General features: G+C 40.1%; 1 protein-coding gene across 2 annotated transcripts in view; it reads right to left on the bottom strand.

Annotated features, from left to right (window-relative positions):
* Positions 1 to 14,549, bottom strand: part of SPG11 (SPG11 vesicle trafficking associated, spatacsin) — a 106,810-nt gene extending 92,261 nt beyond the window's left edge. For both annotated transcript variants that reach the window (XM_066341478.1, XM_066341480.1), the window contains exons 1-6: positions 14,283 to 14,549; positions 11,452 to 11,636; positions 9,473 to 9,697; positions 7,149 to 7,350; positions 1,289 to 1,426; positions 652 to 1,100 (exon numbers count right to left, since the gene is read on the bottom strand). In XM_066341478.1, the coding sequence (XP_066197575.1) occupies positions 652 to 1,100; positions 1,289 to 1,426; positions 7,149 to 7,350; positions 9,473 to 9,697; positions 11,452 to 11,636; positions 14,283 to 14,536 (1,453 nt within the window). In that variant the 5' untranslated portion in view covers positions 14,537 to 14,549. The remainder of the gene's footprint in view (positions 1 to 651; positions 1,101 to 1,288; positions 1,427 to 7,148; positions 7,351 to 9,472; positions 9,698 to 11,451; positions 11,637 to 14,282) is intronic.
* Positions 14,550 to 17,048: the final 2,499 nt, after the last annotated feature.

The raw sequence follows: 17,048 nt of genomic DNA, 5'->3' as shown, positions 1-17,048 counted from the left end.
GGTTAGTTCAATTATAATATTTGATAGCTTTATAGAAGGTTATGGCATAAATGCTAAATGAATGTGTATCTGATATATTAAATCCAGATGCCTACAGGGGTCAGGTAGGTAATGAGAGATGTGCAAGAGAAAGGTAACCAGAAGGAAAGTGGCTCTTCTAAGAGAGCTGACATTCATCGCCCACCCCGCTACTCTGCAGGAATGCAGATCCAGTATCGCCAGATCTTCTAATGTTTCAGGAACAGCTGGAAATCTAGATTTTACGTGAAATTCTCTAATTTTATATGTTTATAATACATAAAATCTTTTGTAGAAGTACAAGCCAAACAATAAAGCTGCAGTTTATTCACGGCCTATAAGCAGCCACCTTGTGACCTGTGCTTTTACAGATCTAAGTCAAGTGAAGACTCCCCTGACAAAAACCAACCTTTATTTCTCTTAAACTTTCTCTGACTTAGTATCTTAGCATTTAGCTCAGCAAAGATCATATGAGAAAACCTTTCCATTAGTAACACCAAATTTTCTCTGTGAAAGATGGGCACTTAGTGAACAGTATATGCGCTAACACCTCTAGGGCAGCAGAAGTAAAACACATTAAGAGAAAGCACCTGTCTTCTCAGCAATGGACAACCTGACACAAAGCATTCTCACCTGTCAAAACAAGGGACAGCTGCTGGTCTCCACTACTGTCTACAGGAATACACATTTTGCCAAGGGGAAAGCACTGCATGCGCTCCGTCTCCAAATCCCAAAGGACAATGCAGCAGCCCACTCTTTCCACTGCCCAAGTAAACAGTGCAGTGAATCCTGTCACAGATACACATCTAAGCTCGATGGGTTCCTCTTGCTCACTTATGTGCATTATTTTCCATGCTCTTCCTGGATCACTGGTCTTGGCATGATCTTTCCATGGAAAATTATACTGACTGTGCAGCATGTCCTGTGGGATGAAGGCCCAACTTGGCACACCGGTACAGCAATTATTAGATTCAGGGGACTCCAAATGCAGAATATCCTGGAACCACGGAGCACAGTGGGAAACTTCCCATTTGGAGCTCTTTATTGTTTCACTCAATGATAATAGCTGGGCTTTCCAAGACCTGGAAGACAAGGTAGAACTCACACCTGTTACAAGGGAAAGGCACTAAGTAAAACACTAAACAAGGAACAGGTTGCACTTTTTCAAAAAAAAGTACCTATCTCTGTAAAGATCTTTAGTGAAAAGGTATGGGCACACGTGACAAAAGGGGAAAATGATAAAGTAAGTCCAAAAATGAGGTTTCTGTACCTATCAACTTGGAAGGAAAACTTGGTCAGTTTCATGTTGTAGTCAGAATTAACAGGATCATCTTCGTCTATCCCTTTAGGGCCTTCAATAGGAATGTCTTCTCGAGTTTTTTCACAAAGTAGATGTCCTGGGTGTTGCCTACATTTTAAAATAACAGGCATGGTCAAAAGTGATGATCAAATCCAAATCTGTGTTACCACTGCTCCAATTAAAAATTGGGGTGGGGGGTTGTGTCACAGAGAAAGAACAGTGCAGACAATAAGTTTCCTTGAACAGGACTCCTTCTTATCTCCATCACTTACAGTAGAATGATAAAGTCAGTCTTAACAGTTTAACCCATTTGAAACTATGTATGGTGATGGGTGTTAACTAGATTTACTGTGGTGATCATTTCACAATATATACATATATGGAGTTATTTTGTTATACACCTGAAACTAATATGATGTTATGTCAATTATATTTGAATTAAAAAATGTTGACACTTAAGGGCAGTTAGCTTTATAAAGATATTATTTATAAAGCATTTATCATCTACTATATTGTAGATGTTGTGATTTTAAAAAAGCATTACATAACCCTGGCTGGATAGCTCAAGTGGTTAGAGCATTATCCCAAAATACAGAGGTTGCCAGGATCCCTGATCAGGGCACATACAGGAACAAGTACACGTTTGTGTGTCTCTCTGCCTCTCCCTCTCTCTCTCTTTCTCTTTCTCTCCCTTCCTCTCACTGAAATCAATACATAAAAATTTTAAAAGAACTTTATATAAATTACCTTTTTTTCTTGCGACAGAGACAGGGAGAGAGTCAGAGTGAGGGACAGACAGGGACAGAGAGACAGGAAGGGAGAGAGATGAGAAGCATCAATTCTTTGTTGTGGCAACTTAGTTGTTCAATGATTGCTTTCTTGTATGTGCCTTGACGGAGGGCTACAGCAGAGCAAGTGACCCCTTGCTCGAGCCAGTGACCTTGGACTTCAAGCCAGCAACCATGGGTCATATCTATGATCCCACGCTCAAGCCAGGAACCCTGCACTCACGCTCCCGCACTCACGCTGGTGAGCCTGCGCTCAAGCCAGCAACCTTCGAGTTTCGAACCTGGGCCCTCTGTATCCCAGTCCAATGCTCTATCCACTGTGCCACCGCCTGGTCAGACACATAAATTATATTATTTAAGCCTTTCAACAACGCTAAGAAACATATGCTCATTTTATAGACACGGAAACTAGGCTCAGAGAAATAGTGGAGCTGTATTTGAATCAGGTCAATGTGACCATAATGGTTTTTAAGCACTCACTATACTGACACCAAAATGATTTAAGCTAAGACAGCGGAAATGTATGAAAAGTAGGAAGACACAGTATGAGTGTGGGTGAGTATAGGCAGAAAGAGGGCTGTCACTCTTGAGAAACACAAAAAAGGCTAGAGTGAGTGGCTAAAGCATAGTGAATAAGAAGCAAGGTGGTGTGAGATCAGGCTGGAGAAGTTGGCAGGACAGATGGTGCAGGGCTTTATGGATTATTAAGAACTTTTTATTTTTATCTTGGGGAGGAGAAAAGGAAGCTAAATAAGGGTTTTAAGCAGAGAAGTGATATGATCAGATGCAGAACAATAGGTGAGGGGAGAAAGGAAGGCATTTAAACCCTGAGCAATTAATTAAATTATTAATTATTGACCTTTTCAACAATCTGAAGGTAATATGTTGACACAGATTAGTCAAGAAGCTGGTGAAAAGAAGTTAAAGAAAACAGGGTGACAGGGAAAAAAGATGATACATGGAGACAGCATCTACCCTGTCTCCATATGTTAAAACCTGGCTATACCTCTTAGAAGATACGGATTTTAACAACACCACACTCTAGTTACTCTATAGAGGATAGATTTGAGGGGTTAAGAACAGACAGGAGAGACCAATTATAAGGCTATTAAGTAGTTCAGGTAAGTGATAATAGTGGCATGGATTAGAATGATGACACAGGAGTTAAGAAAAGTGGACAGGCCTGCCTGACCTGGGGTGGTGCAGTGGATAAAACACTGACCTGGGACGTTAACATCACCAGTTTGAAACCCTGAGTCCAGGCACAAATGGAAGCTGATGCTTCCTGCTCCTCCCCCCTTCTCTCTCTCTCTCCTCTTTCTCGCTCTTCTCTAAAATGAATAAATAAAATCTAATATATAAAAAAGAAAGTGGACAGGCCTGACCATTGGTGGCACAGTGGATGAGCATTGACAAGGGACACTGAGATCCCAGATTCGAAACCCTGAGGTCACCGGCTTGAGCACGGGCTCACCAGCTTGAGCAGGGGATTGCCGGCTTAAACGTAGGAGCATAGACATGATCCCATGGTCCCTAGCTTGAGACCAAAGGTCGCTGGCTTGGAGCCCAAGGTCATTGGCTTGAACCCAAGGCTGCTTGGCTCGGCTGGAGACCCTCAGTCAAGGCACATCTGAGGAACAATCAATAAACTACTAAAGTGATGCAACTACAAGTTGATGCTTCTCTCTCTCCCTTCCTGTTTGACTCTCTTTCTCAAAAAAAAAAAAGAGAGAGAGAGAGAGAAAAATGAACAGAGTCAAGAAACATTTATGATGATAAAATGGTTAGGACCCAGTGATTAACTGGATGTGGATCTAATACTTCAGAGGTTGGAAATACAGAAAAGAAAGGAAATGGCAAACAGTCCCTTAAGAGGAAAGGAGGGTGCTAAAGAGCACACACAGAGGGATGGGCTTTCACAGGAGGTGGGAAATCCCTCTGTTGTAATAGAGGGAAGACAGAGAGGACGGGTGCAGAAAAGTGGTTTGTAATTTAATGTGATAAACAAAAGGAGCTCCCATTATATGGGTTCTCCTTCATTATAAAGCAGGAGGCAAAGTCACCCAAGAAAAGCTGGGAGTAAAGAGATGAAGAATAGATGTTTGAGGAAAATGGAGGATTAAAAACAGTTACAAAAAATAGACTCACGAAAAAAATCATTGTAAAATTTTCATGCAATACTGCAAGACCAGTTGAAGGTCGTGAATGTGAACTTACAATGGTTATCAATTTTTCTTTGTGATTTTCACATAAGTGCTTAGTTGTTTGGGTGCTGAGACTAAGAAGGCAGAGTTAAAGAAAAAAAGGGCCCTGGCCAGTTTGCTCAGTGGTAAAGCCTCGGCCAGTGTGTGGATACCCTGGTTCCATTCCTGGTCAGGGCACACAGGAGAAGCGACCATCTGCTTCTCCACTCCGCCCCCTCTCACTTTTCTCTTTCTCTCTTTCTCTATCTTCCCCTCCTGCAGTCATGCTTGATTGGAATGAGTTGGCCCCAGGCACTGAGGATGGCTCTGTGGACTCTGCTTACGCCCTAAGAAAAGCTTGGCTGCTGAGCAACGGAGCAACAACCCAGATAGGCAGAGCATCAGCCCGACGGGGGTCTCCAGGTTGATCCCCAGCGGGGTGCATGCAGGAGTCTGTTTTTATCTCCCTTCCTCTCACTTAATAAAAAAATAAAATATGATTTTGTCAGATCAAGTGCTATTATAGGGTAGGAGCAAGAGTTTAGCATGCATGCAAAAAAAGTGACTGAAATACTGGGTCACAGAACCTATGCTGAAAAAGAAGGGAAATGAAGACAGGAGGGGACTAGAGTGGAAGGTCAACAAACTGGAAATTCCACTGAGGTCAGATGACAAGTGAAGTGGAGATGCTCAAGTAAGTGAGCTAGAAATGTTGGGAAGTTGTGGTGAGTGAGATGGGTAGAAAAGTGGTTTGAGGGAGGAGCAGTTTCAAACAATGACAAAGCCCAGGATATGACTATGAGAGCGAACAGCTAAGGTAACTGGAAGAAAAAGTCACTGACAATGAACTGAGAGAACAAACCATGAGTTTGCGTTCTCAAGGACCTTCCAAGCTCTATCAGAAACATAAAAAAAGTAGGCAAATAACACAAGAGTATACAATTTAGTGCTAAGTGGTAGTTCAAAGCAGAAGTGCTACAGAAGTTCAAAAAGGAGAAAAATTATAAAATGAGTATAAAATTATAAGAGGAAGGGATTTTAGGAAGGAAAGGCTTCATGAAAGAGTTGGCTATCAAAGAATCCACAGGACTTGATAAAATGAAAAGGAGGGACTGACATTCTGTTTCAGAGGGAAAAAGATCCACGAGTCAGGAAAGACAGAAACACTTTCAGATTTCAGAGCACACTTACAAAGTAAAACACAGTCAACACCAAAAAAGTTATAATAACTAAAGAGTATTTATGCTAAAAATTAATAAAGAGATCACTCATTTAGCTGGACAGGACAGACCCCTAAATTACTGCAGGGAATAGATCAGTAGCTCTTTTGGCTGATGACACATGGCTGACTTGAATGAAATTTGTTCAAAGGAATGTGCCTGGTGCCTCCTTCAGAGTTCTCTTCGAGTGCTCCCAGAGGAAGAAAACTTACATTCAAGGATCAGAAGTGGCTGAGAAGGCTTTCCTCCCTCCTCACCTGTTAAATTGTTTTTACTGATTAGAAAGTAATTACAGCCCTGGCCGGTTGGCTCAGTGGTAGAGCGTCGGCCTGGCGTACAGGAGTCCTGGGTTCAATTCCCAGCCAGGGCACACAGGAGAAGCGCCCATCTGCTTCTCCACCCCTCCCCCTCTCCTTCCTCTCTGTCTCTCTGTTCCCCTTCCGCAGCCAAGGCTCCATTGGAGCAAAGTTAGCCCAGGCGCTGAGGATGGCTCTGTGGCCTCTGCCTCAGGCGCTAGAATGGCTCTGATTGCGGCAGAGCAACGCCCCAAGATGGGCAGAGCATCGCACCCTGGTGGGCGTGCCGGGTGGATCCCGGTCGGGCGCATGCGAGAGTCTGACTGCCTCCCCGTTTCTGGCTTCGGAAAAATACAAAAAAAAAAAAAAAGTAATTACACATACAGGTATTAGATTTAGTCAGTAAAAATGCCCTACTAAAAAGCAAGCACACAATCTGAGAATATGCTAATCATCCCTGCTCAAAAAGAAAAAAATATCAGATTGATGAGAAGTTCTGATAGGTATGTAAAGATGAATTTATCATTCTTTGTGATTCAATAAGCAATACAATCCATCAAAAATCACTCCAATTACAAGGATTTGTTTATCTCATTCATATTAAGTTAGGACCAAAAATTCTAATGGTTTTGAATGGCCCTAAATATTAAAAGTCCTAAATGTGGTCCAGCGGACTTTTAGGAAAGCAAGTTGCAACATATAAGCTCCTCTGTGCGTGCGCCTCTCAAACATTACAAAATCAGAAGCAATTAGAATACTATCTAAACCAAAAAGCAACACAATAAGCACTCAATTTTTACTAATATATTTGGACAGCCAAAAGTGTGGACTCTCCAAGGGAAACACTTGAAATTCTCAGCTGGAGAAAGTCAGCTTACTTTATCTTGTCAGACTCTTTTAAGAGATAAGGAATCCCCATGAAAGCCAGGATGCTTGACCACATGAAAATCTAACACAGTGTAAATTCCATTTTTCTTCAACTCTCATGTGTGGCAAGGGGTGAGTAGACAGTGTATAATATCCAAGGGCTTCTAAAATTGTGGTTGATTACTTTTTTACTTATATGATGACATAAGCCATATATAATAACATATATAACTCAAAAATTTTGACATAAACATCCATAAATAAAAAGGTAGCCAGTGGTCATTTGCACACATTATTATACAGTAACAACCTCACTATGGAGTAGCTAGAATATGACCTAACTGGATAGAGGAAAAATCTCTATTAAGTATTAATAAAACTCTAAAAAGTATTAAGAAAAAGCTAACAAATACATTTTAAACCTCTTATGGCTCAAATTATTTGCCTCCAATTAGAGATTGCCGTGATCTACATACCTGAAATACAAATTTAAGTTAAGAGCAATTGCAGAGTTGGAGGTGCTGACGATCACTACAACATCCAGGTCTTGAGACACTTTCAGTGAAGTAAAGGGAGAAATCTTGGCTGGCTCCTGTTGCTGCTCATTGCACATATCTTCTTGGTGAAGTGCTAAATCCACATGAGCTACATGTGCACCATCCACAATGTCAAAAATGTCTTTGAGTTAGAATTAAAGAAAATGCCAGTCTTAAGTATGCCTACCCGTTTAAACCACAGGCTGGACAGAGCTACAGACTTCCTTGCTCCAACCTTGTAGGTGCATAACAGAAGGAACACTGAGGCTGCCCCCACCCATCACAGTAGCCAGATGACTATAGAGTTGGTAGCCCAATAAACAACCTGATAGAGAGTCCATTCAACAATATTTGCTGAATACTCACTCTGTGCTAGGCCCTCAGACACTGGCAATATTTTCCACTAGTGTTCTACAACAGTGCTGTCCAGGAGAAATACAATGCGAACCACATTTGTCATTGTAAAATTTCTAGTAGCCTTACTAAAAAGAAACCTGTGAACCTAATTTTAATATTTTACTTAACTCAGTGTATCCAAAATATCATCTCAACATATAATCAGTAAAAAAAAACTTATACTTAATAGCAATCTCAATTTGGACACTAAATTTTCACAGAAAATACTTGATCTGTATTTAGATTTCATAAAATTTACATTTCAGAACTTGGAACAACCAAAGTTGTTCCAAACATACTTAAAAGTTCTCCAAAAGCTGAACCAAGTATCACCTTTTAAATCTAAAGTAATTAAGTAAAATTAAGAGTTTAGTTCCTCAGTCACACTAGTCAGTTTCAAGTGTTCAAAAGCCACATATGCCTAGAGCTGTGTTGGACAGCACAGTTCTATAACCTGGCAACAAAAATAAAGTTAATACAATAATTCAACATTCTTAAAAAAGAAGTTTTAATATAGGCTGATACTGTAGCTAAAATAAAAATTAAAAAACTATTCCTTTAATTCAAAAATAAAAGTTCCAAAATCACATAATGGGTTACTTTTCAAGGCTTCAAAATAATTTTGGTGATGACCTATGGATCTGAGAGAAAAAAAAACCACATAACATTTTCCAAAAATAAATAAAAGTGGTTAAGCAAACCATATGATTCACTAATACAATGGAGTCATGATTCGCAATAAGAGATAGATGTGTCACATCAGAAATAGTCATCTAAATCTTTCCTGGAACAAGCACATAACAGGTATTTAATTAACATATTTGAATAAATAGGTAATGCAGAGCATGCACAATTTAAAAAGAACACAAATAAGCAGGACAAGATAATTGTGACTATGAAAAAACATGTGTACTGTTCGATTAGCTGTTATTAGCAAGTCAGGTAACAGCAAATGTTGGAGAGGCTGTGGAGAAAAAGGAACCCTCATACACTGTTGGTGGGAATGTAAAGTAGTACAACCATTATGGAAGAAAGTATGGTGGTTCCTCAAAAAACTGAAAATAGAACTACCTTATGACCCAGCAATCCCTCTACTGGGTATATATCCCAAAAACTCAGAAACATTGATACGTAAGGACACATGCAGCCCCATGTTTATTGCAGCATTGTTCACAGTGGCCAGGACATGGAAACAACCAAAAAGCCCATCAATAGATGACTGGATAAAGAAGATGTGGCACATATACACTATGGAATACTACTCAGCCATAAGAAATGATGACATCGGAACATTTACAGCAAAATGGTGGGATCTTGATAACATGATACGAAGCGAAATAAGTAAATCAGAAAAAAACAGGAACTGTATTATTCCATACGTAGGTGGGACATAATAGTGAAACTAAGAGACATTTATAAGAGTGTGGTGGTTACGGGGGGGGGGGGGGAGGTGGGAATGGGAGAGGGATAGGGGGTGGGGAGGGGCACAAAGAAAACAAGATAGAAGGTGACAGAGGACAATCTGACTTTGGGTGGTGGGTATGCAACATAATTGAACGACAAGATAACCTGGACTTGTTATCTTTGAATATATGTATCCTGATTTATTGATGTCACCCCATTAAAAAAATAAAATTATATAAAAAAAAACACAAAAACAAAAACATGTGTATACATTGGAAAATATTTGAATGGAATATGAATCAATATAGTTCTAAGTTCATGAAGATCTTTTTCCCTGAAAACTTTTACTGAAAAAGTAACCATCTGCCTATACCCCAGTTTGCTAAAACTAAGAGCCTAAAAAAGGTTCATTTTCCTAGATATTCCCCTCCCCTGCATATCAACATCTTTACCACCAAGGATACAGATCCAGCCTAAACTACTCAAAACAAAAAGAATTCCTCTGCAGAGCTGTACGTCAATAATACTGTCCACTACCTGTGCACGCAAGGGTAATGTGAAATAGTTGAGTACTCTAATCTCAGCACCTCTTTCAGGAAACATGATGTGGAAGACGATACATTTGTTGATGAACAATAACGATGTGTTATTGTGAAAAGACAGAATTCTCAAAGATAGTAAGGAAATACCTAGGAAACAAAAGAATATTATTTCAGACTTGTTGGTCACAATGTTACAATGGGTAAATTTGATTTTGTAAAAATAATAGAAACAGGTAAAACAAAAAAGAAACAGCACTTAACTCAGTTCAACTCTAGGCAGTTATTATTCATACCCACCTAAGCAAGTAGTCATCGGAAGGTAAATAAAGGGATGAATAAAGACAGTCGATAATGTCTCTGTTCCTTCCACTATGGCCAGTCGGACAGCACACCAGAAGATTCAAAAAGCTTACTTACCCATGGGACCCCACAAGAACAGTCAGACTTTAAAAAACAACAACCAGGAACCTTAAAATCAAGGGTGGCAAATATGCTACTGCCTTAAAGATAGAAACCTCAGTGTCTTGATTTCTGTTCCCTGCAGCCCTCAGAATGGGACATAGTAAATAACTCTGTAATCAGTGTACATCAGCACTACTCAATAGAAATATAATGTTAGCCAGAAATGCAAACCGCATGTAATTTAAAATTTTTTAGTAGCTGCATTGAAAAAAAAAATAGGTGAAACTGTCCTAGACAGTGGCACAGTGGATAGAGGGTTGTCCTGGAGCACCAAGGTCGCTGGTCCAATCCTGGGGTCACAGACTCTATCCTGGGGTTGCCAGCTCAAGCTCCAGTCAGGGCACATATGAGAAGCAATCAATGGCACAACTAAGTGGAACAATGGGTTGATAATATGCTCTCTCAAACTCCCTTCCCCCTTCAAAATAATAGGTGAAACTAATTTTAGTAGACATTATTTACTTTATTATATCCAAAATATTTCAACATATAATGAATACAAAAATCTGTTAATGAAACATTTTAATTTTTTTGTACTAAGTCTTCAAATCTGGTATGTATTTGACACATAAAGAGCATCTTAATTCAGATTAACCACTGACCAGGCGGTGGCACAGTGGATCGAGTGTCGGACTGGGATATGGGGGACCCAGGTTGGAGATCCCGAAGTCACCAGCTTGAGCACGGGCTCATCTGGTTTGAGCAAGGCTCACCAGCTTGAGCCCAAGGTCGCTGGATCGAGCAAGGGGTCACTCAGTCTGTGGTAGCCCCCCAGTCAAGGCACATATGAGAAATCAATCAATGAATAACTAAGGAGCCGCAACGAAGAATTGATGTTTCTCGCCTGAACAGACGATGGCGCAGTGGATAGAGTGTTGGACTGGGATGCTGAGGACCCAGGTTCAAGACCCCGAAGTCGCCAGTTTGAGCATGGGCTCATCTGGTTTGAGCAAAAGCTCACCAGCTTGGACCCAAGGTCGCTGGCTCAAGCAAGGGGTTACTCGGTCTGCTGAAGGCCCACAGTCAAGGCACATATGAGAAAGCAATCAATGAACAACTAAGGTGTCACAATGCACAACAAAAAACTAATGACTGATGCCTCTCATCTCTCCGTTCCTGTCTGTCTGTCCCTATCTATCCCTCTCTCTGACTCTCTGTCTTTGTAAAAAAAAAAAAAAAAAAAAAAGAATTGATGTTTCTCATCTCTCTCCCTTCCTGTCTGTCCCTCTCTCTGCCACAAAAAAAAAAAAAAAAAAAAAAAAAATCATATTAACCACATTTCAAGTGCTCAAGAATCCCAAGTGGCTGGTGGCTAGTATTAGACAAGGCAGGTCTGCCACTCTGATTTCACCTATATAAGGATCTTTCCTGAAATATACAAAATTACATAGTAATGTCACAGATTTAAACATGATGAAAGACTACCTGTAGATACTTACTGATATTTTGATCTTCTATGAGTTTTTGCAATGTCTCCTCATTATAGTTATACAAAATGGTTCCATCACATCTTCTCTCTTTCAAATTAAATTCATAGATGAGCAGTTCATAATTTTCACTAAGAGCGAGCAGTCTGGGCTTGTCTGTTGGTGTGCTGCTGTTATGAGAATCCTCCCACACAAATCTAAGGAAAAAGTTTAGATTATTTTTTATATTCTATATCTACAATAATATTTACCCACAATGGTGCAATTGTAAGGGCAGAATGAATAGAGAACGGATCTTTAGTTCACCTGGTAGCATTAACTCTACATCCAATTTAAGAGAATGTAAACGCTCTTATAGGACTTCCTGCCTCTTACCCCTTCCCCTTCACACTGACACAAGAATATAGAAGTGGGACATGGGACAAGAAATTATGGCTGCTTTTGTTTCTTTATCCTAAATCCTGACATATATTTAAAAGTACTGTCATGAACAAGGATAAGTTTCAACAACCAAGTATATACATTTCTTACATGAGGTGGTACTCACAATTAACAAAGTAAGTTTTTCTAACTTAAATGATTTCAATAACTTCTTTAAAAAGTGATTATTTATATTAATAGACTTTATGACTCCAAAATGCTGTATTATAGAATAGCTCTGTCCAACAGAATTCTCTGTGATGACAGAAGTGTTCTATATATTAGCATTGTTCAAAACAGCAAAGGCCACACATGGTTACTGAGCACTTGAAATGTGAGTAATATGAAGAAATGAATTTAAAATTTTACGTTACATGTGGGTGCTGGCTACCATGTTAGACAGCACAGTTATAGAATTTTTAAAGCAGTGTAATGTCAACATACCAACACTACCTAACAAGGATAGAAAGAGACTAACAATGCTATAGCTTCAAGTTAAATAACAAATCAAATTACATTTAAAAAATAAAAGGAGCCCTGACCAGGTAGCTCAGTTGGTTAGAGCATCATCCTGATAGGCCAAGGTTGCGGGTTCAATCCCTGGTCAGGGCACATACAAGAATCACCAATGAATGCATAAGTAAGTGGAACAATAAATTGGTTTCTCTTTCTCTCTCCCTTCCTCTCTCTCTAAAATCAATAAATTACATTAAAAAATTTAATAACTTAAAAAAAATGGAAGCGTATCTTCATATTGTTCTGCAATGGGACATTTAAATTGCTTTCAATGTTTTAAAAAAATTAAAATAAATAAATAAAAAGGGCCCAGTTCTGAAAACAAAGCAATGAGATGAGATGAGGCTACCATGCTGATAAGTTTCATCTCTTTAAAAAGTTGTTTTTCTACAGCAGTAATTTTATATATAGAAAAACTTGATGCCATTAAGTCCTTATTAGACAAAAAGGTTAGCACATATATTTCTGTCCTTATACCTAGATTTATGACTTTTTCGTTAACACTCAATTTCTGACTACCCTGAAAATTTGGAAAACAATATAAATGTAGAATATGGAAAATGTTCAACAAATTAAGATACATTGAGAAGGCAGAATACTGTGACGCCATTAACATCATTAGCACATGGATTACATTAGCACATGGAAAGACGAAATGTTCAATGAAATAAAAGATGGAATGTACAGGGATTTCAACAAAATAAAAAGGACAATACATACTTTGAGAAAAGTAAGATGCAATACTATAAACTTGTCATTTTTACCCTATGAAGTATTTTAATTGGATTAAAATTCAATTCAAATAAAAAAATTAAAAAGCTTTTCTTGATTCACCCCCTTCAATACTAATTTCATTCAGTACTTAGAAATGCCCCATTAATTCATACTACGGTAATTCATGTGTATACGTCTTATCTTCTGTTACGTTCTCAAATACCTGAAGCGTTCTGCTTTTCACTCTGCCTCGTCCCTGTCTTTACAAGGCGCTGTTCATAGGGTACCTAATACGGTTGAATAAACTTACTTCCCCTAGGGAGTTTCCTCTTTCTAGCAACTAGAGATCAGGGATAAAGACGACAAACACAGAACAGATCAATGCATTCACTGATTTAACAAACGCATCTCTGTCAAATACGGTAATAGAACCTGGAGATTTCCAGGTAAAACACCTCTTGGCCACTCAGTCTTAAAGAGATGAATGTTTCCAAAAACATTTTCTGTTATAAAAAAGAGCCCAAAGACTCAGAGGGTACTACCAAACTTAATGATGCAAAAACTAAGTCCTAAACCAAGAGTTAGAAAAGTAGAAAGCAATACATGATTGTAATTATGAGCCCTCCCACCCCTGTATTTTTAAATAGTGTCAGCCTCACGTGTAAGAATTCTTATTCACCTTTTTAGGCATTGCTCCTAGGAAACAGCGCGTAATAAGTAATTGTTGAGTGAATAAATGAGTGGACAAAGCAGGCTCTCTGTCCTAAGGGGTAAAGGCCCGTTTGCGAAGGAACGTTTTAGGGGCAAGAAAAAGGTGTCAAGATGATCCTAATCAACAGATTTAATTAAAAGAAGAAAATGCGCAAGGCGCACGGCACAATGACTATTGTTCGAACTTTGCGGAAGGAATAAAAGAATCCGCGCCTAGACTGGGACCCCTCCAGGTTCGCCATGGTTGACAGATAATTGGGACGCATGCTCGCTCACGCGGAACTGGGAATCGAGGGCGCAGAAATGCACCAAAGCGGGAACGGTTCTGAGAGAGAACCCGGCTCCTTCTCCGGGATGTCCGCCGCTGTCATTCCTCTCCTGTTACCTCCCTGCGGTGGCGGTGGGGGCGGGGGGATGCATTCGGGCCGCCGAGCTAGGGCTCGGGCTCCCCCAGCACTGCCCAGCCCTCCCTCAGCACTTACTGCCGAAAGGGGCCGTCCAGGGAGCAACCACCCCCGCCGCGGCCGCCCGGCGCTAGGGAAAGCACTTGAAGGCTGCCTGCAGCGGTCAAGCTCCCCAGGACCTCCTGCTCTCTGTGCAGCTGCGCCCGGGTTCCTAGGCGCCCCAATGCCTCGGGAGGGACCGGCACCAACAACATAGGTAGAACCTGTCCCATGGCTTTAGCGGCACAGCTGCCGCTCCCAGCAGCACTTCCGCTCCGCTTCTCCGCCGCCATCTTTGGTCCAGCAGTCTCCGCCCCCTGCCCCACACCCGCACCCAATTACGTCATGGGCATGCGCAGTGTAGCCAACCCTCTCCCTGCTTCGTGACCCTCAGCTGCAGCTGGGCTTTCTCTGCCCGTGACATTACTTGCCTGTAGAGGCGACACCAACCACTCCGCCAAAGCCACATCTTCATTTGCCTCAAGCCTGCTCTTTACTTACATACCCTGAAGTGCCGTATTTCCCCATATGTAAGGCGTATCCTTTTTCAAAAAAATTGGGGTCTAAAAACTGGGTGTGTCTTATAAAGTGGTTGTAAATTTTTACTTGCGTTTCCCGCTTTTTTGCGCGAATGAGAAGTATGAATTTTATGATGAATAAAACTTTAGTTCAATAATTTTATGTAAGACAATTTTTTTCAAATTTTGGGCCTCAAATTTAAGGTGCATCTTATACATGAGAACATCTTATACATGAGGAAATACGGTAGTTGAGAGCCTAATTTAGCAGCCTAAGGCAGGCTGTAACAGTTTGCTCACTCTGTAGCATTACCATTCACTGCCTTAATCTAGCTGCCACACCTAGCTATTGCAGCCCGTTTCCTGCCTCTTTTCTTGGCTTTTCCTGTTGTGCTATTTTCATCTGTGTACAGGCCCTAGGGTGGTGCATGTCCTTAGTAGTGTGGACTGATCCATCATGAGGGAGTTGACCTGAGTGTTGAAATCAAATAATATCTGTTGTAATGGGCAGGAAATCAAGGTAAGGGGTGGAGGTGGTGGAGTTCCCTTTTCATTACTACTCTTCTCAGGAAGTGTGATCCTAGATCAGCAGAGAGAGAGAGAGAGAGAGAGAGAGAGGAGCAGAGGGGATGATGATGAGAAGCATGAAGTAGGCTTTTTGGAAAGACAGCAGTGCCTCTGTTATCAGCACATTCTTTTCCACAATCAGATGGCTAGGGCTTTGTGTGTGTAAAATGCTTTTCACCCTGCATTGCTTTCTCCTCCTTTATTAGAGTGATTTAATTATCATGCAGACTGCTATAACATGTGAAACCTATGGTCCCTATGACTTCGATTAAATTTAAATCTTGGCTCTAGAAAATCATCTCTCTGTATATCCCTCAGATCTAGCCTTTCCCCCAGGATAATCAGCAGTCCCTGAGGCAGAAGACAGTGGGTTACACTTGACTAATAGCCACACTAACCAAAACTCTGACAGGTTAAAAAATAACATTTTGACCTAACTTATGTTTCAGTGTTTCAGCCCTAAGATGAAACAACGCCTGTGCTACTTTACATAAGACCACAGGGAGCCTGAAAAGACTTCAGAGCAGTCCTCAAAACCTAAAGAAATTATTACCTTACCCTACCTCTGACCAATCAGCTCCCAGCGTGATCCCAATCCCTAATCCAGGCATGGCCAACAGCTTTTGCCCCCGGGCCAGATTTGAAAAAAGCCTTTTTTCACAGGCCAGACGAAATATTAAAATTAAAAAAATGTTAAATACAAAGATGATTCATTTAAGTAAATAATTTTATTATGTAATTTGTTTATGAATAAATATGAGTGAAAAGATTTTAATATACATTATTTTAATAAAGATATATTTTAATAAAAATATAATTACATACCGTATAAATATCCAAAATGTATCGCAATCAATCAAAACAATGTTTAATTAATAGAATGAGCTTGAAAGGGTTATATCACAAATAAAACAATTATTTCATTTTACAAACAGCCTGGACACGTTTTCAGTTATCAACTGCAGCTATTGTCTATGCTACAATGCCACTTGATTCAGCACACTTGACCACAAAAATAACGAATTGTTTGACCTTGGGTGCGCACTGGCAAACTCCGCCTAAAAGAATGTGGGTTTCACATCACTGCTAACGTCAAACAGTTCATATCGAGTACAGATGAGTACAAAAGTTGTAAATCTTTATAACGGAATATTTTTAAAAAGTAAGTATAGTGAATCCATTCGACCAATTATTGGAAGTTAACCCTAGTTTAGTCACACATGGAATTCTTTTCCGCATATCACTTATTTTCTTAAATATCTTGATTACTAATAATCAAAGATGCTTCCACTTCTGAGTAGCTGAGATTTTAAAGTAGCGGAGAATATTAAAAATTTAATCACGGCCGCATAAACTCACTACACGGGCTGAATCCGGCCCATGGGCCATATATTGGCCATGCCTACCTTAACCCATGGTGCCTTGTGATTTGGCCCTGTATAACCTGTACCTATAGGCTGTAGAGGAGTTTCGGCTTTTGAGCATTAGCTTCCTGTTCTCCTAGATGGCACCATTCATCAATAAAATAGCTACTATTTCTCTACTGCAATTCTTGGTGTTTAGTGTTTGGCTCTGCTAGCCCCAAATGGACAAATTCTTTGTTCTAAAATATGTCATTCTTAAAACAAAAAAGACTTCCCTTAACCTACACCAAAGCCTACCTACTGCCAAATTTCTACTTCCCTTTTAGAAAATTCCAAGCTGACTCCTCTTGTAGTCA

This window comes from Saccopteryx leptura, chromosome 6 (genome assembly GCF_036850995.1).
Source record: "Saccopteryx leptura isolate mSacLep1 chromosome 6, mSacLep1_pri_phased_curated, whole genome shotgun sequence".
Lineage (NCBI taxonomy): Eukaryota > Metazoa > Chordata > Mammalia > Chiroptera > Emballonuridae > Saccopteryx > Saccopteryx leptura.
This window is presented reverse-complemented; position numbering and strand designations above follow the sequence as displayed.